Source organism: Delphinus delphis, chromosome 12 (genome assembly GCF_949987515.2).
Source record: "Delphinus delphis chromosome 12, mDelDel1.2, whole genome shotgun sequence".
NCBI classification, from domain to species: Eukaryota; Metazoa; Chordata; class Mammalia; order Artiodactyla; family Delphinidae; genus Delphinus; species Delphinus delphis.
The window spans coordinates 28,754,260-28,781,326 of NC_082694.2; the positions used below are offsets into that span (position 1 = coordinate 28,754,260).

The 27,067-nt window shown below is 33.7% G+C and overlaps 1 protein-coding gene across 3 annotated transcripts in view; it reads left to right on the forward strand.

Moving 5' to 3' along the window:
* Positions 1-27,067, forward strand: part of EXOC6B (exocyst complex component 6B) — a 708,543-nt gene that overhangs the window by 273,004 nt on the left and 408,472 nt on the right. For all 3 annotated transcript variants that reach the window (XM_060026390.1, XM_060026391.1, XM_060026392.1), the window contains 2 exons: positions 1,083-1,259; positions 22,600-22,668. In XM_060026390.1, the coding sequence (XP_059882373.1) occupies positions 1,083-1,259; positions 22,600-22,668 (246 nt within the window). The remainder of the gene's footprint in view (positions 1-1,082; positions 1,260-22,599; positions 22,669-27,067) is intronic.

Consider the following 27,067-nt stretch of genomic DNA (forward strand, 5'->3'; position numbering starts at 1 on the left):
CTTCTGAAAAGGAAAGTTCCACTGTGAAATACTTTTGGAATGTGCTGGGTTAAACCATATTAAAGAAGTTTCCTTAAAATAGGACTTCTCCCAGTTTTTATTCTGTTAATGTGCATCGTATATCTACAAGAAGGCTTGTATAACATGCAGTGTTTCCCGTTTATTTGACCACAGAACTCTTGTTTTTGGGGAAACATTTTCGTCATGCTTTGAGGGACTGTTGGTATAGTGGGAAGATCACTGATATGGAATTTAGGAGATCACACTTTGGGCTTCTGATTTATCACTTACTAGCCTTGTAGCTTCAAACAAATCCTTTGTCTTCTAGCCTATTTCCTGAGTGGTGACTAAGGTCCCTTCCAGCTCTAATACTTTGGTTTAGCTTCTTTTGTTGAGTCTGTTTAGTCACACTTTCCACCTCTTTGGATCTATGGAAACCACACCATCATTTGAGTCTATTTTGTTAAGTTGAGGGAATTATACTTTTCTATAAAAGTTTAGAAAAAGAAATGCTTAAAACTCTGTTTTCCACAGACTAAGCTCATGAAATCCTGTTTAATTAGTTAGTTCAGATTACTCTATTAAGATATTTTATTATCCTGATTAAAATTTATTTGTCTCTTGTATCCACATATGTGTTTCTAAGAGTCCCCTAAGCTTAAAGGCTCCTGTCCCTCTTCTCCCAACCATAGTGGTTCTAGTATAGCACTTATCTTTCAAGAGATAAATATTCAGTCATTTTTACTAATCTTTTGGCTACTTAGGTACAAATCAGTAGATTTCTTTTTTGTGATGACTTAGTGTTTGTATTTGAAAAGTCTCATGATAGTATTGACCGATTATCTCTTTTTCTATGGAAACTGGGGAAACGAATAAAGATAGGTAGCTCCAGGGTTAAAAATCTATACATTAATATGTTTGGTTTTATTTCTGGCACTAAAACTTTATGTATTAAGGGATTTTGTTGTATTTTTTTTAAGATACCAATTAGTTCAAAATTAGAAGTTCTTTGAATACTTAATTAAGTTCTGTTTCTTTTGTTTCTTTTTTTGTTTATTTGCGTGTATGTGTTTCTATCCTAGGCCCAACAACAAAGAAACCTGGATAACATCATCTTTCAACAACCCAGGATAGGTAGCAAGAGAAAACCTAAGAAAGATGCATATACAATTTTTGATACAGAGATAGGAAGCACTAGCCCCAAGTCTGAACAGGATTCAGGAATTCTGGATGTTGAAGATGAGGAAGATGATGAAGAGGTAACTAACATTTGAACCGGGGAAGTGAACCTGTTGTTACGTTTCAATATGGTATGTTTGAGATGTGATGAAGAATTTATCCATATAACATAGCTGTGTTATCTTCTGGATATTAAATATCATTTTAAATACAAATGTTCCCTGATTTAAGGAAACTGAAGATGTACTAAGATATCTTAGATTCTAATTCTTTAGACTTTAAATATACTCATCCATTTTTTTTTTTTTTTTTTTTTAAGTTTCAGGGTTTGTTGATTGTATACTGACTGGGTACTACATTAAGGGAAGAGTAGAGTTTACCTGACTTAGAGAAAGAGATCTATTGATAGATGATCTCCACTGAAGCTGGAACAAAGTTACTTCAGACAAATAAAAGATGTTACTTTAAACAGTAGGACTAAACAGAGATTTCTTAGGCTTGAGAAATGGTTCAGATTGAAATTGTAAAAAGGTTCCAGAAAGTTGAGAACACATTTCTGGAGGAAATAAATGTATGAGTAATTATAGGGTATCTGGGAATTTTGTGATATATCCCTAACCTCTTAGTTCTATGACACTTTCAGGTAAAGAATAAGATTAAGTGGCTTAACTAGTACATTTTTTTATATCCTTCTTTGTTGTTGGAAATATGTTTAATGTGTTTTTAAAAATAAAACTACTATGACATTTGAGATTTCCAGTTAAAACATTTTTGAACTACTTATCATTTGCATAAACTGGATCAGTTTTTTGTGAGTATAGTGGTTAGGTGCATGAGCTTTGCAGACTTACAGACTGCATTCAGATATTGGTTTTGCCATTTTATTTTATTTTACTGTAAAAATTGTCATTAATGATCATATTATTTACATTATCAAATGCTCACTGACATGTGCAAGGAACCATTTACTCCTGTTCTCAGTAATCTGTTTTATCTTTAAGTATTTGTCTCCTTTTCATTGTTTCATTTCTCCAGATAAAACTGGGTTCAGTGTTTCTTCTCCATCATTGTTCTTTGTTATGCACTTACTAACCTTCTTACTCTCCTCTCCATGCCAAAATACAGCCCCAAACTTTTCACTGTCTAACTTTGTAATCTTAGGGTAATCTTGATCCCCTGAATATTTTTTAGCATTCTCTCTTGCCTGGAATGACTGGTATGGTTGGACATGGATCCACCCTGGAGATAAGATTGTCAGGGATTAGACCCATCACAGATGAAAAATTACAGTAATAGTACAATAAAACATCAGGATCAAGATAAATCCAGTTAACATTTTAAACTTACAGTTTGGTTGCCCATTAAGGAAATTAAATTCTATCAGGCACTATGGCTTAAGGAAACAAGTTAAACATTGTCTGTGCCCCTGGATAATACACACCCCAAAGAGATGGTTATGTGATAAGATGAAAGCATGAAACGTACACAGTTCTCATATATTAGTGAGAACCTTCTGGATATGAGCTACTGTTTATCATTAGCTCACTGAAGATACTGGGCAAGTCCTTTTTAATTTTTGTGCCATATTTCTTCATTGTTTTGTCTTCTGAGGTCCAAAGAGGATGAAGAAAGTACGACTAGTAAAACGTGTTGGGATCCCTCATAAAGGAAATATTGTAAGAATGTACTTGGAAGTTAACATTTCAAAATGGTTCTGTATCCCAAATCAAACAGAATTTGTATTAGAGATTTGCTGATTGAGCTCTTACAACAAGAATTCAGCACTTTGCTGTCATCTAATGGCATCCTATCTTAAAAAAAAAATCCTACCTTATATTTATTTACTTCTCAGTTTGAATCTTCTTCAAGTGCACATTCTTAATCTCAAACCTCATGTAGAGAATTATTTATTTAGATGTCTCCAAACTGGTTTCTTGGCATAGTTCTTGCATGGTGTGAATAAATTCTTCAGATAAGGTCTTCCGTGACCCACTGTGACGTTCTGACCTTCATTCTTGTCATTCTTCAACAGACCTCATTGAGAGTAGCGTAAATAGTTTTTGAAATATTTTGACTTTTAAACTGTGCCATAGAATCTAGTAGTTCTTAATCTATTTGGAGATCGTTATATTCCTGTGAGAGTTTGATAAAAAATATGGAGCCTTTACCCAGTAAAATCTATGTATATTCACTCACAGAAAGTTCTGTATGAAATTTCAGGGAATTTGTGAAACTCATGTTGCCCTTAGGACCTGAGTTAAGAGCCATGTTGTAGAGAAAGTGCTTCTTGAACTTAAATGTGCATAGGAATCACCTTGGAATCATCTTTAAATGCAGATTCTGATTCTGCAGGTTGGGGGGTGAATCTGAGAATCTACATTTTTAACAAGCTCCCAGGTAAGGATGGTGCTTCTGGACCCTGGGCACACTTTGAGTTGCAAGGCTATAGTGGACCACGAGGAAGCATTTTTAGTACATAAAGCAAACAAACTCATGAATGTTTAGGTGTCCTATTGCTTTTTCATTACCATGTCCTAACATTTTTCCAGCAATGAATACAGTACTTGAAGAGAAAGTTATATTTTGTCTTCTAAAATCTGTTGCTTGTAATAGATTACCTGCATTATTTTTTATGAAATTTTATGATTCTGATTTAATATACTTAAGTTTAGGTATATTTTTCATTCTCTGAAGAACTTTTTGCCCTTTCCTGTGCTTTTAATGGAAGTGTACTTAATACGTTCTTTGAGCCAAGTGACATTTGTACATTATTTAGTATGTTTTTAGTTTGATAATACTTAATAGTAGACCATAGAATGAGATGGGTAAGGAAAACCAAACACCTAGAAAATAGCTTTGCACATAGTAAACAGATAGTTAATATATTTTTAAACTGAAATAAAGTTTGTGCCAGAGATGGGAAAAACTTAATAGCCTGGGGAACTGAAGATGAAGTCATAGAAGTGAATTGTCATCTTGGATAAAAAACTGACTACATGTTGAGCTGACTGACAGAGTCAGTCTCTTGATTGCTGAGAAGTGTTGCAGGAAAACTGCTCCCCTGTAAATTCTCTTCCTATTTGTATTTTATTTTTGTCTAAACTAATGAAAGGGTCGCCTTAGTTAAGGTAAGTTTTTTTTTAACTTGTCTTATATTACAGTTGAACTATATAAACTACTGATATTTGACCGTTTTTCATCAACAACTTAATTCAATTGGTTTTCAGTGGAAATATGTGTGATTTGGGGAATTAAAAAAAAGTATATAAGTTTCAAGTGTACAACATTATAATTTGAGATCTGTATATACTACAAAGTGATCACGCACCAAATGGTCACATCTGTCACCATACAATTGACCCCCTTAATGCCTTGCATCCCCTAGCCCCCTTCCCTTCTGTTAACCACCAATCTGTTCCCTGTAACTGTTTGTTTTTGTTTTATTTATTTGTTTTGTTTTGTTTTAGATTCCACATATGAATGAAATCATACAGTATTTGTCTTTTTACTTCTGACTTATTTCACTTAGCATAATACCCTCAGTTCCATCCATATCATCCCAGATGGCAAGATTTCATTCTTTTTATATAGCTGCATAGTATCATTGTGGGTATATCTGTATCTCTAGATCTGTATCTATACCTTTATCTACACCTATATGCCACATCTTTTTTATCCATTCATCCATTGATGGACACTTAGTTTTTTTCCCTGTCTTGGCTATTATAAATAACGTTCCAGTGAACATGGTGCATATATCTTTTTTTTTTAATTCCTCTACTTTTTTTTTTTTTTTAGCAAATTGTATTTTTTATTTATTTATTTTTGTCTGTGTTGGGTCTTCGTTTCTATGCGAGGGCTTTCGCTGGTTGCGGTGAGTGGGGTCCACTCTTCATCGTGGTACACGGGCACTGTCGCAGCCTCTCTTGTTGCGGAGCACAAGCTCCAGACGTGCAGGCTCGTAGTGTGGCTCATGGGCCTAGTTGTTCCGCGGCATGTGGGACCTGCCCAGACCAGGGCTCGAACCCGTGTCCCCTGCATTAGCAGGCAGACTCTCAACCACTGCACCACCAGAGAAGCCCCGTATGTCTTTTTGAATTAGTGTTTTCATATTCTTTGTATATATACCCAGAAGTGGAATAGCTGGATAATGTGATAGTTCTATTCTTAACTTTTTGAGGAATCTCTGTACTGTTTTCCATAGTGGCTACACCAATTTACAATCCCACCAACAGTATGTGAGGGTTCCCTTTTCTCCATATCCTCTCCAACACTTGTTATTTCTTAACTTTTTGTTAAAGCCATTCTAATAGGTGTGAGGGTTACACCTGTTATTATGGTTTTCATTTGCATTTCTCTAGTAATTAGTGATCTTGAACATCTTTTTATATGATTTTTGGCCATCTGTATGTCTTCTTTAGTAAATTGTCTATTCAGATCATTTCCCCATTTTTTAATAGGGCTGTTTGTTTTTTTGTTGTTGAGCTGTATGAGTTCTCTGTGTAGTTTAGATATTAACCCCTTATTGGATATACGATTTGCAAATATCTTCTCCCATTCAGTAGGTTGCCTTTTTGTTTTAATGATGATTTCCTTTGCTGTGCAGAAGCTTTTTAGTTTGATATGGTCCCATTTGTTTATTTTTGCTTTTGTTTCCCTTGCCTTTGGAGTCAGATCCAAAAAACATCACTAAACAGAAGTCAGTGAGATTACCACCTATGTTTTCTTCCAGGAATTTTATGGTTTCAAGTCTTATATTCAAGCCTTTAAACCATTTTGAGCTAATTTTTGTTTATGGTATAAGATAATGGTTCAGTTTCATTCTTTTGTCTGTAGCTGTCCAATTTTCCCAATACCACTTATTGAAGAGACTGTCCTTTCTCCATTGTATGTTCTTTGCTCCTTCATCATAAATTAATTGTCCACATATGTGTGGATTTTTTTCTGGGCTCTTAATTATGCTCCATTGATCTGTGTGTCTGCTTTTGGGCCAGTACCATTCTGTTTTGATTACTATATCTGTGTAGTATAGTTTGAAATTAGGATCATGGTATCTCTGGCTTTGTTGTTTTTCAAGATTGTTTGGGCTATTTGGGATCTTCTGTGGTTCCATACAAATTTTAGAATTATTTGTTCTAGTTCTGTAAAATATTCCACTGGAATTTTGATAGGGATTGCATTGAATCTGTAGATTGTTTTGGGTATCATGAACATTTTAACAATATTAACTCTTCTAATCCATGAGCTTGGAATGTTTTTTCACTTATTTGTGTCTTCTTTAATTTCTTTCATCAGTCTTAGAGTTTTCAGTGTATAGGCCTTTTACCTCCTTGGTTAAATTTATTCCTAGGTATTTTATTTTTTTTGATGTAATTGTAAATTGGATTGTTTTCTTAATTTCTCTTTCTGATATTTCAATACTATTGTACAAGGAATGTCATAGATTTCTGCATATTGATTTTGTATCCTGGAGCTTTGCTGAATTCATTGATTAGTTCTAATGTTTTTTTGGTGGAGTCTTTAGGGGTTTCTATATATAGTATCATGTCATCTGCAAACAGTAACAGTCTTACTTCTTTTTTTTTCTAATTTGGATGCCTTTTATTTCTTTTCCTTGCCTAATTGCTGTGGCTATGGCTTTGAATACTTTTTTGAGTATAAGTGGTGAGAGTGGGCATCCTTGTTTTATTTCTGATCTTAGAGGGAAAGCTTTCAGCTTTTCACTGTTGACTGTGGTGTTAGCTGTGGGTCTGTCATATATCACCTTTATTATGTTGAAGTATATTCCCTCTATACCCACTTTGAGAGTTTTTATCATAAATGACTCTTGAATTTTAAAAGCTTTTTCTGCATTTACTGAGATAGTCATATGATTTTTATCCTTCATTTTGTTAATGTGGTATATCACATCAATTGATTTGTGGATGTTGAACTATCCTTGATCCCTGGAGTAAATCCCACTTGATTGTGGTGTATAATCCTTTTAATGTATTGTTGAATTCAGTTTGCTAATATGTTGTTGAGGTTTTTACCTCTATGTCCATAAGAGATATTGGCCTGTAGTTTTCTTTTTGGTGTTGCCCTTGTCTAGTTTTGGAATCAGGGTAATGCTGGCCTCCTAAAAAGTGTATGGAAGCATTCCCTCCTATTCATTTTTTTTGGAGGAGTTTGAGAAGGATAGGTATTAAATCTTTTTTGAATATTTGGGATGATTCACCAGTGAAGCCATCAGGTCTAAGCCTTTTGTTTGCTGGGAGGTTTTTGATTACTGATTCAATCTCCTTACTAGTAATCAGTCAATTTAACATTTCTGTTTTCTCATGATTTAATCTTGGTAGACTGTATGTTTTTAGGAATTTATCTGTTTCTTCTAGGTTGTCCCATTTGTTGGCATATTATTGTTCATAGTATTCTCTTATCATCCTTTGTATTTTTGTGGTATCAGTTTTAACTTCTCTTTCATTTTCGATTTTATTTGAGCCCTCTCACTTTTTTTCTTGCTTAGTCTAAAAGCTTGTCAATTTTGTTTATCTTGTTAAAGAACCATCTCTTAGTTTCATTGATCTTTTCTATTGTCTTTTTAGTCTCTATTTCATTTATTTCTGCACTGATCTTATTATTTTCTTCCTTCTACTAACTTTGGGCTTTGTTTGTTCTTCTTTTTTTAGTTCCTTAAAGTGTAAAGTTAGATTTCTCTTGTTTCTTGAAGTAGTCCTGTGTTGCTGTTGACTTCCTTCTAAGAACTACATTTGCTGCACCCCACAGATTTTAGTATGTAATATTTCTGTTTTCACTTGTCTCTGCATATTTTTTTATTTTACTTTTGATTTCGTCAGTGACCCACTGGTTGTTTAGTAGCATGTTGTTTAATTTCCACATTTTTGTGGGTTTTTTTTTTTTTCAGTTTTCCTCTTGTAATTGATTTCTATTTTCATAGCTTTGTGGCCAGAAAAGATGCTTCATATAATTTTGGTCGTCTTAAATTTATTGAGACTTGATTTTTGGCCTAACAAGTGATTTATCCTGGAGAATGTTCCATGTGCACTTGAGAAGAATGTGTATTCTGCTTCTTTTAGATGGAGTACTCTGTATAAATCTGTTAATTCCATCGGATCTAATATGTCATTTAAGGCTGATGTTTTCTTATTGGTTTTCTGTCTGGATGGTGTATCTATTGCTATAAGTGGGGTGTCAGTGTCCCCTACTATTATTGTATTGCTATTAATTTTCTCTTTAAGTTCGTTAATATTTGCTTTATATATCTTGGTACTCCTGTGTTGGGTGCATACATATTTTAAGTGTTGTTTCCGTAGTGTAGTGGTTATCACATTTGCCTCGCACATATTTATAAACGTTATATCTTCTTGCTGTATGAACCCCCTTATTGTTATGTAGTGCTTCTTTTTGTTTTTTATTACAGTCTTTGTTTTAGAGGCCATTTTGTCTCATATGAGTATAGCTATACCAGCTTTCTTTTCATTTCCATTTGCATGGAATGTGTTTTTCCATCCTTTTACATCCAGTCTGTTTATGTCCTTACTTATGAAGTGAGTCTTTTATAGGCAGCATATAGATGGGTCTTGTTTTTATTTTTTAATCTATTCAGCCACTCTGTCTTTTGATTGGAGAATTTAGTCCATTTATGTTTAAAGTAATTATTGATAGGTATGTACTTATTGCCATTCTGTGATTTGTTTTCTAGCTATTTTTATAGTTTCTCTGTTTCTTTTTCTCTCTTCCCTTGTGGTTTGTTGATTTTCTTTAGTGCCTTTGTTTAGATTCCTTTCTCATTTTCATTTGTGTATTTACTCTAAGTTTTTTCTTTGTAGTTATCAGGTTCACATGTGTCATCCCATGTATATAACAGTCTATTTTAAGTTGATAGCAACTTAACTTTGAGCACATTCCACAATTCTACATTTTTTACTATCCCACTACATTTTATGTTTTTGATGTCACATTTAACATCTTTTTATTTTATGTTCCCTTAGCAAATTATTGTATTTTTAGCTAATTTTATTTCTTTTGTCTTTTAAACTTCATGGTAGCATTATAAGTGATTGATCTGCTACCTTCTTATTTACCTTTTCCTGTGAGATGTGAATTTTCTTATGTTTTCTCCTTATTAATTAGTGCCATTTTTTTTCAACTTAGGGAATTCCCTGTAACATTTCTTATAAGTCCAGTTTAGTGGTGATAAACTTCTTTAGCTTTTGCTTATTTGGAAAACTCTTTATCTCTCCTTTAATTCTGAGTGATAACCTTGCTGGGTAGAGAATTATTGGTTGGAAAATTTTTCCTTTCAGTAATTTGAATATGTCATGCCATTCACTTATGGCCTGCAAAGTTTCTTCTGAGAAATCTGCTGAAAGCCTTATGAGGTTTTCTTTCTATGTAATAAGTTGCTTTTCTCTCATTGCTGTTAAGATTCTCTCTTAGTCCTTACTTTTACCATCTTAATTATAATGTGTCTTGGTGTGGTTCTCTTTGGTTTTGCCTTACTTGGAACTCTTTTGGACCTGGATGTCTGTTTCCTTCCCCAGATTAGGGAAGTTTTCAGCTATTACTTTTTCAAATAATTTTTCTGACCCTTTCTCTTCTTTTTGCCTTCTGGGGCTTCTATAATGTGAATGTTTTTCTGCTTGATGCTGTCTCAGAGGTCCCTTAGGTATATTCACTTAAAAAATTTTTTTTTCTTTTTGCTGCTTTTTCTAGGTGATTTCCATGCTTTTCTTCCAGCTCATTGATTCATTCTTCTTCATCCAATCTGCTGTTGAACCCCTCAAGTGTATATTTCAGTTGAGTTATAACTGCTGTTTGGTACTTTCATATATTTTCTATCTTTTTGTTAAGGATATCACTGTGTTCATTCATTCCTCTCCTGAGTTTGGTGAGTATGTTTATAACCATTACTTTAAACTGTTAATCAGGTTGATTGTTTATCTCCATTTCATTAAGGTCTTTTTCTGGGCATCTGTCTTACTTTTTGGTTTGGAATATGTTCCTTTGTCTCCTCATTTTGCCTGGCTCTCTGTGTTTGTCTATATGTTATTAGATGAAACAGCTGTCTCTCTCAGTCTTAAAGGAGTGTTCTTGTATAAGGTATGATCCTTGGGGCCTGGAAGCACAGTCTTCCCTGGCCACCAGAGCCAGGTGCTCAAGGGTTGTCCCTCATGTGGGCTGCACCTGCCCTCCAGCTGTGGTGGGACCTCAGCTGCTTCATGGGGAGGATGGGGAGTGGTGCACTTGGCCGGCCTGGTTTTGATGTTGGAAATCTGTTTTGAATCTTTATGTCATACTGTGGTATATGCAGATGTTATTGCTTTTCTCTACATGTCTAGACAGAACTTAAAAAATATTTTTAGAAGTAGTGAACATTTTAGCTTGAGAATATATTAGATTTTTCTGAAATATTATTTTTGAAATATTGGAACACATAGTACAAAGAACCACTTAAGGTGATATATTATTTGTGGGAAAGGGGACAGTAATACCTTCTAAGGGTAGGGTCGTTGTGAGGATTGACTGAAGTAATTTATATGATGCTTCTGTCATAGTGCTTGGCACATACAATGCTACCAGTATATAATAGTTATTATTATGGCATTCTGACTGTGTGCTTTTTTTGGAATAAAGGTGAAATATATCTTGATGTAGTTTTTGATGATGTATATTTACATGGAGTGGTGACTACAATCTACTGTAAACAAAAAATCTACTGAAATAAAGCAGTATTGAGTAAGAAATAGCTTGAAGAAGCAGGACCTATGATTTCTTCTTTGTTTCTAGGTTACTTCAGAGCTTCTGTATTCTTAGAACACTTCATTGGTGTCATATTTCTGGCACATATCTCTCTTAATTTGTTTACATACTGTTAGTGACCAGTGGTCACTGTGTTATCCACAAAACTCTTAATAGAGTATGGATCAAATAAATGTTTGTTGAACAAATGACCCATGTCAGGTTTAACTCTTAAGATTTTGGTGTCTTTTTTGAAATATGTAATTAACACGATGGAAGTGCTAAGTTACATACAAATGTCATGTGTTTAATATAAAGCCTTCTGAGATGTCTTTTTGATTATGGTACTTTACTAATTTTGAGGTAACAAGTTGTATTTGTTTGCTAGAGCTGCCATACCAGAATACCACAGTTTGCATGGCTTAAACAACAGAAATTTGTTTTCTCATAGTTCTGGAGGGTGATACTCTCAAGATCAAATTGCCAGCAGGGTTGGTTTATCCTCAGGCCTTTCCTCTTGGCTTGCAAATGGCTACCTTCTTGCTGTGTCCTCACATGGCTTTTTCTCTGCTTGCACGCCCCAAGTGTGTCTTCCTCTTCTTATAGGGACATCAGTCCTATTGTATTAGGGTCCCACCCTATGACTTTATGTTACTTTAATTACCTCCTTAAAGGCCCTATTTTCAAATGCAGTCACTATGGGGGTTAGGGCTTCAATATATGAATTTTGGGGGAGACACAATTCAGTCCATAATAAGGTGATTGTAAAAAAAACACAAGATTTGTCTATAGAAAGTGTAAGTTCTGTCAGCTTTTGTGCTGTTGGAGGAAGTCCTATAATTTCTCTAAGCATCTCTTTTCTCACCTATAAAATAGTGACAATAATTAATTAATGTCAAATTGCTTATGTAAAATTTTGGTTATGATATTTGATCCAAATTTCAAATTGTTTATTGCAGAACTTTCTATTGACGGGAAGGTAACAAAATGGGTTATTTCTCAACAAGTTAAAGTGAAATAAAAGGTGCCGTTAGGACTTTAGAGTTTAAATTAGAGGTTGTATATTGGCAGCCCATGGGCCAGAAACAGCTTACAGAATGGTTGTTGGCTTGTACAGTGCTTAAAAGTTTTAAAATTAGTTTCAAACTTTTAAAAGTTAGTTGAATTCACATAAAAAAAATCTGTATTTCCAACCTAGTCTCTTTCTAAGCATGGTAGTAATATACTAGTCCTGAGCTTCAAGGTTGCTACCAAGGATATGGTTTTTCCACTAAGCCACAATCCCGGTTGTGTCTGCACATTGGATATTGCCATTTATTATCATATTTGTGCAGTTGTTGAGGGAAGTATTACTTTTACTGAGTGTGTATTAAAAAATGGCAAAATGGAAGATACACTGGCAGGACCACATGTTTGGAAAAAAAAGATGAGAATATACTCCATTGTAAAAATAAGTAGTAGTCCTAGATATTTCATATACAAAGTATGTCTGTTAAAAGAATACAGTTTAATATGCTGGCCTGCTTTGCTGGTTCCCTGTACCCGCTGACCCCTGTCTCCTTTGAGTTTTCCATTTCTATTCTTTCTTTTTTTTTTTTTTTTTTGCGGTATGTGGGCCTCTCACTGTTGTGGCCTCTCCCGTTGTGGAGCACAGGCTCCGGACGCGCAGGCTCAACAGCCATGGCTCACGGGCCCAGCCGCTCCGTGGCATGTGGGATCTTCCTGGACTGGGGCACGAAGGCGCGTCCCCTGCGTCGGCAGGTGGACTCTCAACCACTGTGCCACCAGGGAAGCCCTCCATTTCGATTCTTGATGAAAGCTGGTCTATTAAGGATAAATGTAGTCAGATGAAAAGTAGGTACCTGTATTTATAACCAAATGGCAATAAAGACAATTGAAAAAGTTGAATGAAAACATTATGACATGCTTAGATATTCTGTTTTGCTTTTCTTATTCCTATTTTTTGATCTTTTGGGTCTGTCCATTGGCAGAGATTTATTATGGCTCTCATTGATATAAGATTTTAAAAAATTTTTCATTTTCTGATAGTATAAAGTTCTTGTTTTGAAATTATTTGCCTTAATTATAAAAGTCTACTTGCCTTTTCAGGTCTTCTGGAATTTCTCCTTTATGTGCTCATTGCTTATTCAACTACCACCTTCACTCTGTGCTAAGTTGCTAATAACCCCAACTAGGGAATGTACTCCCCCACCACTCCTTGTCTAAAATATCAAATTCTACTTTTCCCTGAGGACTAGGTCAATCTCACCTCTTCTGTAACATCCTCTTCTTACTTATTTATAAGAATTTTTAATTACAGTATAAGTGACATATAACATATTAGTTTTGGGTGTACAATGTAATGATTTGATATTTCTGTGTATTGCAAAATGATCACCACAGTAAGTCTAGTTAATCTATCACCATACATAGTTGCAATTTTTTTTTTTTTTTGGTGATCAGAACTTTTAAGATCTACTCTCTTAACAACTTTCAAGTATATAATACGTTATTATTAACTATAGTTGCCATGCTGTACATTACATACCATGACATTTATTTTATCATTGGAAATCTGTACCTTTTGACCTCTTTCACTCATCTTGCCCATCCCCAACTCCCACCTCTTGAGTAATATCTTCTTTTAAAAAGCTTTTTTAAAAGAAATTTTCAATCTTTAGAAAACTTACCAGAGTGGTAAGATGAACATACATATACCTTCACTTAAATACTTATTAGATTTGGAGATTTTTCTCTCAAAAAATTGATTTTGAAAGTCAATTTTATTCTCCACCCTCTCCCACTGCCCCAGCTAAAGTTGAATCATTTGAAAGAAAGTGGCATATTTCATCCATCATATTTGAACTCTCAATACAGAAACTTCTAGTTTTCTGAGAATGATATCCTTCCACATAACCACAATACAATGGTCACACTCAGGAATTTTAATTTTGATATAATACTACCACTTAATATGTCACTTGTATACAAATTTCCCCATAATGTCCTTCACAGCAGTTTTTTTTCTTTTATTTTTTCCTGCAACCACATCTAGACAAGTATCACACATTGCATTTAATTTTTATGTCTATTTATTCTCCTTTAATATCCCTTTATTTAGGCATATCTGGTGCGTCCTCATGATTAGATTCAGGTTAATCATTTTTGGCAGGAATATAACAAAAGTAGTATTATGTTCTTTTCAGTGCATCATATCAGGATGTACACAATTGGTTAAGGTGGTGTCTACCAGATTTCTCCACTGTAAAGGTGCCTTTCCTCCTTTGTAATTAATAAGTGATCTATAGAGTGATACTTTTAGATCATGCAGCTATCCTGTTCCCTGTTTTTCACCTGTTGGTTTAGAATTCATTGATATTTTTTTCCTGAATCATATGTTACTGTGGTGATTATAAAAATAGTGATTTTTCTATCTTTATCATTTCATTCACATTGATTAGTTGACATTATTCTTTAAAGAACTTTACTTTTCTCCCTTTCTTTTTTTTTTGTGTCATTGTTGTCACATATATTCTTTTTTATATACAAGGGTTATAGTCCATTCTTGTCTTTCATTTTGATTCTCCAGTTGTTCCAAATTTGGCTAGTGGGAGTCTCATCTATTGTCTTCATCAGTTTTTGAGCACTTCCTTTTTTTTCTGGCACAAGATATTCCTGGTCTACTCCAGGTTTTGCCCCAGCCCCCAGTATTAGCTATTTTGTCAAAGAGTTCTTGTTCCTTTTACTGGATAGTGATATTTAGAAACTGAGATGTGGGCATTAGGTATGCTCCTTTTGTGGACAGAGTTAAGAAATACACATGCTATACCAACATAGGCATTTTTATAAATTGTGAGTTAAACCTGATGCTTCTAATTTAAACCTGATATCATAGTTCTTCCTCTTCTTCTATTCCATATTTGTATCTCTGAGAATCCTGGTTCCCAGAGTATTAATATATTTACTCATTTGCCTAATCATATAACACAAAATAGTTTCAGAATTTCTATGCATGTGTCACTAAAAGCAGTAAACTTATTAAGTTCAAGATTTCTTTGCAGTTCTTCTCATCTTACAATACAGTAGAGCTATATAGTTCAGAGTATTTTGTTCAGATGTTTCTTGGCTATTTTATTTTCTCATGTATGATTGTTACCAAATTTATATATTCTTAGGTTCATTTGTTTCTTTTGTGTTATTTTTGGGGTTCCCCATCCTTATTAATTTAATTTTTTTGACTATGTAAAATATGAACATGGTTCAAAAGGCAGAATTATGTAAGAAGATATGTTCAGTGAAATCCCATTTTCCTCTTTATCTCTCCCTTCCTGATCCTACCCACCCTTTGTAAATAATCAGTATTTTGAGTTTGTGTGTGTTTGTGGTGTGTGTACTTACCCTTTCTCATACCTTACACAACATTAATAGCATCATACATATATATTTTTTGTACTTTGTTTTTTCACTTGAAAATATATCCTGAAAATAGTAATTTTCATATCACTTCATAGAAATCATTCTCATTCTATTTTTATTGCCAAATTGTACTCTATTATTTGAATGAACCATAGTTTATTCAGCCAATTTCTTATAGGTAGGCATTTAATGATTTCCAGTCTTTTCCTATGAAAGTGTAGTGTCTCTACTACATAGCTATTTGAATTAGCTTAACAAAATACCGACAAAATCAAGTAATGGCTGGGTGCTGAACAAATTAAATATTGCTGTGAAAATGCAAAATGGTACAGTCAGTTTGGAAAACAGCCTGTTAGTGTATTATAAAGGTGAACATACACTTACCATATGACCCCAGCGGTCTCACTCCTAGGAATTTACCCATTATATTCACACAATAACCTCTACCTGAATGTTTGTAGCAACTTTATTCATACATTGCCAGAAAGTAGAAGCAACCCAAGTGTCCTCCAATGAGTGAAGGGATAAATGAACGGTGGTATATCCATAATTAGAGTATCACTCTGAAATAAAAAGAAGTGAACTATAGATACATGAAACAACATAAATGAATCTCAAATGCATTATGCTAAATGAAAGAAGCAAGATTCAAATGCTACATATGGTATGAGTCTATTTATATGACATTCTTGAAAAGGCAAAACTCTAGGGACATAAAATGGATCAGTGTTTGTCAAGGGCTGAGCATTAGGGAACAATTTGACTACAAAGGGGCATGAGGGAAATTTTGGGGGTGGTGGAACCCTTTTTTAAAATCTAGATTGTGATAGTGATTACATGACTATATGGATTTTTTTAGAACATACAGAGTTGTTCACTAGAAAGGATGGGTTTTACTCTATGTAAAACACCTTAAAACTTAAAAAAAGTTTCATAATAAACCCCCAAACCTGAGAATTGTTTTCCATATAGTTGGAGATGTTTCTTCAGGGTAGGTTTCTAGATTGTTGATTCAAGGGGTAAATGCATATGTAGTTTTGTTAATGTCAAATTGTGCTCCATAGAGGTTGTAACATTTTCTGTACCTCCACCCTACCAGCAATGTATGAGGTGCCTATTTTCTTATAGCTTCCTTGAGACCATTTTGTTAAGTTACTGAATTTTTCCAGTTGCATAAATGAGAAATGGTATAGTTTGAGTTTGCATTCCTTTTACTGTGGGTGAAATGTAGTATCTGATAAGTTTGAGGGCTATTTGTATCTTTTTTCCCCAAAAAACTATCTGCTCTTTTTTTTTGCCCATTTTTTTCTGATGATTTTGGGTTTTTTTCCCTTCAATTTTTATGATTTCCTTATATATTAGGGATATTAGTTCTTTATCTATAATATTATACTATTTTCTTCTACCTACTTTTGATCACCTTAACTTTTCCTTCTCTTAGAACTTTTTATATTTAATACCATATTCGTGCTAAATTTCCTTTTTGCCTAATAGTTTAGAGTTTCTTAGCATATAGTAGACCATTGTTAAATAAAGACCAGTTGAATTTTTATTTCCTAAGTGTTCAGGTTCAAGCAGAGAATTCTTGAGGGACCCTCATTTAATTTTGGCCACAAGTTTTTTTGCAATGTCTCAGTAAGGAGAAATGCCGATATTTTTCCTGATTTCTTCTGTTTAGTGCAAGTACTTGAGTAAATTAAGTGGTAATCTACTGAGGGATTTCTCAGGAAGAATTCTAATAATTTGTGAGAAGCTCAATAGAAAAATACTGTACTTTTCAGGATAGGGCTCTGGTCAGGGTATTCTTATATGTTTAAAAGCTTGGAAAATTTTTTATACTTTAGCCAATTCTAGTCACTTAGAATCCTGTGCCTTCTAGTTTGTGTGTCTGTGGTGTTTAGTCCAGCTTTATTAAAGCTTATGTCCAAATGAATTCTACCCTTCTTTTCTCTGAAATTTGGAAGTCAAGTAGTTCAGAAAAGTACACTGGTAGAAAATGTTTGACGGGTATTTCCTGGCTTCCAAACGTAATATGGGCAGTCAAATTTGATCCTCTGAATTCAGAGGCAATGCCCCTTTAGCTAATCATTTGTTGTTTTCTCCTTTGAGAAAAATGCCTGGTGTATTTTAATGACTTGAGATCCAACTAATTTTCAGAGATAGGCACCAAGTCCCTAGATTCATTTACCAATACCAAGAAACCAAAATACCAAAATACTGTTTTAAGTGGTAATCAAAAGTATTTTCAAGATGGAGAATGATTCAAATAATTAGTGAGAAGCATATCTAAATTCCTTGCGAACTTCTATCATACTCTTTTTGGAAGATCCACCTACTTTAAAAGGGTTCGTAAGAGAAAAATAAATGGCCTCTGTGTGTGTGTGTTTGTGTGTCAGTATCTCCTCGGACAGCTGTGTGAACAACAGAACTAGAGCACCCTAATGCATTTCTGTTTTCATGTACTGTCTTTATCAGCAGCCTAGGTAAATCTCTCTTAGTACATTTGCTACTCTTCTTGAGTGGAAGGAGGCAAGTGATGGTTTCTTGTACTCTATTCCCCTTTTCTAATGATGTGCTTACCCAGTAGTAAAGCATGTAGATTTACCAGGTTGTTAGTGAGCCTTTAAAGGTAGTGGAAAGAACTAACTTCTAACTCCTTTTTTTTGGAAAATAAATATTAAATGAGTGTATCTGTTAAAACTTGAATGTCATTATTTTAAAATCAAAATCTCCTTTTTTAAAAAAATTAACATTTTCCTTATCATATATGAGATGAACTTACCCACTAACCTTTCCATTTTCAGAAACTTCCTTTGACTTGAACTAAGATGTATTAGAAAAGAAGAAAAACATATAAAAATCAGATCCTGATGTTTTGCAAGAATTTTCATAATCAGAAATACTCATGTTTCTTTTCTTCTTGACATCTAATATTCCCGTTTTTCCTCTGAATCTTTATATCTTCTCTAATGTATATTGTGTACAGAGGTTCAAAAGACTATTTTTTTCAGGGTGCTTTTCATTAGTTCTATTTATAAATTTACTTTTCTTACTTTGCAGCATCCTCTGTCCGGACTATTTTTGCCATCTATTTAGTGGCATCATGTGATAGCTGGTATATTGACGGATGTAATGCTATTTAACAGCAAATAGTCTATAGACAATAATTAGGGAGTATTTCTTTGACTGAAGCTGTTAATATTTATCATAGAAATATAAGGTTGAAACAGACAGATTAGCCATATATATTGGTATCTAACAGTACACAATCTCTAGTGGGTATGTGAATGTTTAATTGTCGAACGTAGTTGTTGCCTCCATGACATCTGCCTATGGATGTTGTAGGACAGTCACCTGTAAATTCTTTTAACAGCTTATTGTTATCTGTTATTTTAAAATATATCAAAGTTCTTGTAATTTATATAATATTATAATGCGCTCTCAGGCATAGATTTCTTAGGTACATAATCTAAAATTTTACCTACTATTTGCTCCTCCCTGAAAATAAAGAGGTTTGAGCTGGCAGAAGGCGCTCCATTCAGAAACCATATAGGGAATTAGGCAGCTGCTGTCCTTGGTGATGAAATCATTTCATGTGAATTCTTAAGGAAAACAACTAGTTAAAAAAGCAGGATAATCTTAAGTGTATTGTTTGTGGCTACTGTTGGTATGAAGATAGATCTATCTGAACTAGAAAAATACAGACTCCAGTATCTTAATGTCTTGAGTTCCTGACTGCCATGCAGAGGAAATGTTTAACTATTTTAATCATGTTTCTGTATCTCAGAAAGAAAGCCCTTATGAGAGGAAATGACAATGTCCTACCACAAAGTTATCTCTTATCAGTTATAGTCTCAGTCGATAATGATTTGTCAAACTTGGACATGTGTAAAATGCAAGGGCTGTGTTATTTACTTTGGAAAGGAAAAATTAGATGAAGCTGATAAAGACGGAGTCATGGCTTTTGTTAGGAGACAGAAACCATTAGAGGCAGTCATTGTTAGCTTAGGAAAGTGTCCTTGGACCCCTCCCTCTGCCCCAGCTGAAACCTAAACCTGCTTGGATCATTCTTTGCAACCTGAGGGGAGGCAGGGGCAATGGAGAAGAATGAAGACAGCTCTGACAGAGATTTAGCATTTTTTAAATAGGGAGCAAAATGTGGACCTTGAAATAGACTATTTATGTGAGTTAGGAAACATTGCCTTTTGTTCTAGTACTCCTTCCCCACTCCCATTTATTTAGGTTTTTGAAAGTTCATTTCTTATCCTTTCAAACGTGTAGCATTCCTTCACGTACAGTGTATGTTGCTCTCCTCCTTCCACCTTTCTGAAGATGTAAGTGATTCTTTTTCATTAGTGGAAGCAGAGAAAACACATCTAGCTCAAAGCAACATGAGTCAGTGCATGCTTTACATACCTTTCTTCTCACAGCACTCTTCTGGGTTCCTCACAGTGTTCCTAGTGTTCCTCACAGAAGGGAGCATGGAGGAAAAATGATTTCTAAACAGTAGGCTATTTGGAGAGTGGAAATAAAGTTTGCCCCATTCTGCTCCTTCTTGTCTAGATTTCTGTGTACCACTTTCAAAGCAGGAAAGCATGTGCTGCTTAGGAGGACTTAACTGGATTATGATTTCAGAGGCTAAGAAATAGCAGAGCCAGTACTTCCAGGTCAGAGTACTTTAAACAGCTTGAAGCTGAATATGATGATGTCAAGACAGCCTCATAGAAAATAGGTTTGATAAATATTTGGTGGAGATGACAGGAAAAGCCTTTGTCTCCTCTCTAATTATATTTATTTTTTATTTGGCCCAGATAAACCAGTCTTCTCAGAACATTAGTAAAGGGCCCCATTAGGTTATTTGTCACAGATTTCTGGGGAAACTGTCCCCTAATGTGGATGTTCATTCTGTAAGGATGGGTCTGACTTGTGAAAGGACCAAGGCTCTGTCTGAGCAATGGTTAGAAGCAGTTTCCTTTTGAATGAAACCAGGGCTCTGAGTTCAAAGCAAAACAAAATAAATAAACTGCATGAAGAAGAGCATATAAACAAAGTTGTGATGAAATTTGTTTAAAATTAGGTAAAGTTTTCTTAAACTTTTTTAAAGTATATATTTCTAAAAAATAACTTTATAATTGTTAATTCTAAATAAAGGGAAAAAGTTTCATTTTCTATACAGATCAAAAAAAATTTTTTTATGCATTTCTTTCTTGTCTTTTTTTATATGCACATGTAATTTTTAGGTAATTTAAATACTATTGTAAATATAATTTAATGGAAATTTTCTATTGTTTCTTCTTTTGAGATTGTTTTCCACTTAGCTCTAGTTTTCACTAGTAGGCTCTGGTTTTTTGGAAAAATAAAATAACTTTCCTTGAAATCTCCACTTCATAGAGGAGTGACTGTAAACGTGCTTTAATATTGTGGTCATTTCAAATAAGAATGCCTGAAATGATCACCTGCTGCCTCTTTTTGTGTTAAGATGAAAATGAGTATCCATTGTACTCTTAAAGTTAGAAATTTTACATGCTTTTTAGTCGTACTTTTCTTTACCTACATGGTGCCCATCTGTCCATAAAATGTTTTTCTCAGTAATTTGGCAATGCTCACTAACTGTTTCTTTCTCTTTTTTCTTTTTGGCCGCACCACATGGCATGTGGGATCTTAGTTCCCCGACCAGGGATCGAACCCACGCCCCCTCCATTGGAAGCATGGTGTCTTAAGCACTGGACCGCCAGGGAAGTCCAATGCTTACTAACTTTTCTAAATGCCTTTTTTTTTTTTTTTAAAGGGAAACTACGCTTTGGCCATGGTGTAGGATCTTAAGCACCTTATCATCTTTGGATTCACAAAAAGTTTGCTTTGAGTGCTTACAGAGTGTACACTGTATAGAATGAGGTTCCCAAACATAGAGATTTAATCTCTACTCTCATGGATGCAAAGCAAATGAACAGAATAGTCAATAAACTTGAACCAATATATAGAGAGATGCGATGGTTTTGGAGGGAAGAGAAAGTAGGTATTGTACTGTTGAATTGCAGAATGAGTAGATTTCATTAGGAACAGCATCTTGATGAAGAATCTGTTACCTAAAGAAGATATGAGGCTTACTTTATGAAGTAAAGGAAACTGACCTTGTAATCATGAATCAGCCCAACCCAATTTAGATGTGCCTGCTGCCTATATTCTGATAAATGATACAGTTACTAGTGTTACAGTAAAAACTTCAGCTAGGTCTTTATTTTGACTACTGTATTTCTTTATGTGATTTTGTCCTTTTTGTTTTATTTTGTTTAATATTTGCTTTCAGTGTTTCCTTTTATTTTTGTTAAATTTCTATGGGTCAACTGGATAGTTTGATAGTTTTTTTTTTCAGATGAGGAAATTGAGGTCAAAGTAAAGTGTGACTTATTCATCGTCACGATTGTAACAAATCAGTTTTAGCACTGTGACTATACTGCAGTTCTTACCTGATGTTTTTTGTTTTACTTTCTCTTTTGATGTCTAGGATTAATCTGTATGCATTGTTCATATTACAATTTTTTGATATTACTCTAGGTTTGGTTTTCCATTCATTATCTTACTTTTAAAAATATAGGGACTTCCCTGGTGGCGCAGTGATTAAGACTCCGAGCTCCCAATGCAGGGGGCCCGGGTTCGATCCCTGGCCAGGGAACTAGATCCCACATGTGTACTGCAACTAAGGAGCCAGCGAGCCATAACTAAGGAGTCTGCAAACCACAACTAAGGAGCCCGCCGGCTGCAACTAAGACCTGGCACAACTAACTAACTAAAATTTAAAAAAAAAATCATCTCCCCCTCTTCCTGGCATATTTCTGTATTTTGATTGCATGCTGACTTAAATATTCACTGATTCTTATGCCCTTCAGAAGTTGCCTGGCAGGCCATTCAAGTGGCAAGTTTTGTTTTTGACCACTGAAACTTAGTTTTTTTATGTAGGGTACCATGTATCTAAGAAGACAAAGTCAAGTTAGCAAAGTCACATTTCCACCTTTTTCTTTTCCTTCTTTTTCCTGCAGCCTCCAAATTGTCTCTAAAAGCAGATGCAGGACCAGTTACACCTGTTTCTGTTCTGTGTCCCAACATTGGTGATATCCTCATTGCTTATTAATGCCATGGCTGAAATGCCAAAACTAGGTGTCTGGAAGCATACTTTTTTTTTTAGCACTTGAGTATTAAAAATGAGTACAGTTGCTCTTAATAGCCTTGTTTGAATATTTTATGACAGTCTTGGTTGTTTTGCAGGTACCTGGGGCCCAAGATTTGGTTGATTTCTCTCCTGTTTATCGATGTCTACACATATATTCTGTCCTGGTGAGTCTTTATCTGGCTCTGCCTAATAAAAATTTATATTGAATTCAAAACTCTGCATTCTCATATTTGATAGTTTTTCTGTTTAGTATTAAGAGTAAGGAATAAGAAACTGTTACTTAAGGAGTATCAATTATTAAAAAATAATTCTTTTCTTCTTGAATCTTTTATTTGTGTTTGCCATGTGATATGCTATAGCTAGTAATGTTAATTTCTATCAGTCATCAATAGATTATTAGATTATACCTAGAAATAGTGACACACAAATTCAGATTTCTATTCTTAATTTAATAATGTAGTTATTTATACAATAGCCTATCTTTACATATTAAAATAATGTTTGTAAAAACTGTTTGCTTTATCATTCCTGATAATTCTTCCTTTGTCATATAACACATATGGGAAGAGGAACCTCTCTGGGGAGAAATATTATAGGTATTAATGGGATTCTAAGAAAGGCGCTTTCTCCTTCTTGGTAGTACACCTACATGCAGACACACAGATACATACGCTCAATAAAAAAATTAAACTATGAAGCTAAAGTATCATCAAAGACAAATTGATGAGAGAAGTCCATTATCGATATATTTTATAGCAAAGTTCAGTGAAACTTCTATCATGTTGTTTTTAGTATATTTGAATATGTCTTATTGCCCAGTGTGTTATCCATTTTCTTTCCTCATATATTTACCATAGTGTCACTTAGTCATTACTGCAGATGGTTTGGGTGGACGTTATGGCCTGAAGTATTTTTGGTGATCTCCAGTAGTTTGAGCAAAGAACTGATAGTTTCTTCTCCTCTCCTCTCCTTCCTCCTCCCATTTCTCCTTGCTCTCTGCTTCCCTCTTTCCCTCTCCCTCTTTTCTCACTATTTCTTCTCTCCATTTATCATTCTTGCTATATATAGATGAAGCAAGATATAGATAAAATTGTATCAAGGCATCTAAAATAAGTCACAGTTTCTTTTCAATATCACGTACAGAGAGTTAAATAAATTATAAACATCTTGGTTTGTGACACACTCTTTTCATCATTTCATACAAGGCCCCTGTTGTATTTTATTTTATCATGTTTTTTCCATTCATCCCATGTCCATAAGCCCATTTGTCTCTCATCCCCAAGTATACTAACTCTAATATGTTTAATATATGATCATGGTTGTGTTTGTGTCCTTGAAAAATATATAGTGACTTGTATATGTATTTGTTTTTAACTTATTCAGATAGTATTGTCTTATGGACCTAGTTCTATTTCTTATATCTTTTGCTTAGCGCTATTTTTAATATCTGTCCTCCTTATAGTCTGTATATCTAGTTCATTGCCTCCCACTTAAACGTGATAGTTAATTGCTGGTTTGTATTTGCTGTATTTAATTATCTATTACTTTAGTGATAACACTTAAATTGCCTATAATATTCTGCTGTAACAAATAGTACCCTCTTATGGACTGGTGTGTAAGTTTCTATGTTTTTTATACCTAGGCATGAAATTCTTGGGTTATAAGGTATATGTATCAATATAATATTTAATTTCACCAATTTCTAATTTCTGCTAACCTGATGGATATTGATATCATTTTAATTTGCATTTCTCTGATGACTGGTAACATTATGCTTCTCTCTATAGACTTACTAATCATTTAAGATTTTTCTTCTCTGAATGGCCTACTTTTGGTCTTTGTTCAGTTTTTTTAATTGGATTTCTTGTTTTTGTCTTTTCTGTTTGCCGGAAAGAGACATTTCAGAAATTCTTCCAATATTGTAGATATTAACAGTTTAAGATATTACAGATATCTTTTTTCCAGTTTGCCACCAGATTCTAAACTATGTCTGTGTTATCTTTTGTGAAACAGAACTCTTTGATTTTAATATAATCAAGTCAATCAGTATTAACCTTAGAATCTGTACTTTTTGATCCTTGTTTTTAAAAAATCCCTCTCTCTTTCAAGGTCATAGAGCATTCCTCTTCCATTACCTTTAACATTGTATCATTCACATTTTGATTTTGATCCATCTTGTTTTCACTGCTGTATGTATAGGTATGAGGTAGGGGTCCAACTCAATTGTTTTCTATGTGAGGAATTCAGTTTTATTAATCCCATCTATTACATAATCTGTACATCACTCAGTAATTCCTGGTAGTACATCTGGCATACACTAAATATTCATATTTATGTGAATCTGTTTCTCAGCTCTATAGTTTGTTATATTTGGTTTTGTAATATATCTACATATATAGTAAAAGAAGTACTTTCTAATTTTTCCTCTTTTAAATTGCTTTCACTATTTATAGAACTTTATTTTTCCATATATATTTTATAGTCAGTTTGACTTTATAAGAAAAAATTTCTTAGAATATTTGTTTGAATCAGTTGAATTTATAGATAAGATTTGGGAAGAAGTGACCACTTTATAATGGTAAGTTATCCCATTTGTGGAAGAATAAGATCTACTTTAAAGTTATTTAATTAAGATGTGTTTCTATGTTAATAGCCTTGGGCATTTTTTTTTAAGTTAACAAGAAAATGCTTATAGTTTTTGTTGCTATTTTCTACTTTATTTTCTAATATTATTGCTGATATTGAGAAACACTATTGATTTTTGTAAGTTAACCTACATCTGACAACCTGCTCAACTCTTTTGCTAGTTATTGTAGTTTGTTTTTTTGGTTTATGATAGGTTTTCTGTGTAGTTGATCATAATATATGCAGATATTGACTTTGTTTCTTTTCTTCCTAGCCATATATCTCTTTGTTCTTATTGTGCTGTTGTATTGACCAGGATCATCATTACTTTGTTGTCTAGTAAAGTGATAGTGGACATCCTTCTCTGTTTTCTAATTTCAAAGAGAAAGTATCTAAAGTTTCTCCATTAACTTGATGTTTGCAATAGGATTTTGGTAAATATTCTTTAGTTATTCCTAGACTTCTTATAATTTTTTATAAAACCATAAATGAGTACTGAATTTTATTGATTTTGTTTTCCAGATATACTGATAAAATGCTATGGTTTTTATCCTTTAATTCATGAAGGTGATGGATTTCATTGATAGATATTTCTGATATTAAACAATCCTTGCATTCCTTAGATAAATCCAACTTGATGAGGATGTATTACTGCCTTTTTTTTTAACACCCTGTGGAATTCAACTGCTTTTTGTTTATTTATTTTATTTTTAATCTTTTTTGTGTTTCTGGCCATAGTTTCCTTTTCTTTTCTTCTCTTTTTTTTTTTTTTGCATTGTCTTTATGTGGTTTGTAAGTCAGTGTTATTTTAACCTCATTAGAATTGTTGAACATTCTTCCCTTTTTTCTATTTTATAAAATGTTTTGTGTAAGATAGAAGTTATCTATTTATTGAAAGTTGAATAGAAATCACATATGCAGTAATACACATTTTTCCTTTGCCATGTACTTCCCTCTCCTTTCTCCCTTATTATCTTGCTTCCATGCTGCATGATTTTGTTTAGTCTCTTCAATAGTATGTATGGTTAAAGAACCATATTTGCTCATATAAAGTTTTATAAGCCTCATAATTGCAAAATCAAGTGCATATTTCCTTTCAAATAGTGTAAAGTCTTGAAAATGGGTAGTTTGTTTAGTTTAATGCTATATCCTCAGTACTTACAACAGTACTTAGTGTAGATACTCAATAAATATTAGTTGAATGAATAGATAAATAAGTGGTACCTAAAGATGGATAAGTCAAGGACTTATGCTTTTACAAAACTATAATATATCAGGAAAGAAGTCACAACCTTTGAATGACTATAATATGACAGTACTATATCATCACTGTGTGTATGCTAGTTTTTTAAGCTTTATTAAGATTTAATGATATAGAAAATATAACAAATTTTCCTCAAGTGAGAATTCTAGTAGTGATTCATAAGAGTACTGAGGTAATTTATTTGCACACTAGTGGTGTTAAGCAAGTCACCCAAACCTTAACTTTCTCATTTATAAAATGCAATAATAATTACCACTTAGTGCAGTTATAGATATTGTATGAACGGTGCCTATCTCTGGCACATAGTTGGCATTTAATAAATGGTAGTTAATATGGCAAAAATTATGTGTCTCTGATGTGGTCATTAGACATGTTATTGGTATTTTTCAAAGTATATGACAAAGTATAGACATGTTGATAGAGGTTGTAGTTTCTGCCATCAACATGCAAAGTTTATCAATTATTTAAAATTCACACATTCTTAAATATACAAAGCCTATATAATCTTAAATTGTGAGGACAAAACAGGGAGACCTTAAACTGCCCACTTCAAAATAAATTCTATACACTGGTATTCAATAATATTAAAATATTTATTGTTCATAAATTTTAAAGCATTGTTTATATGGCAGAAACTGGCCTCTTCTCCCAATCATAACGTTTCTTGAGTTTTG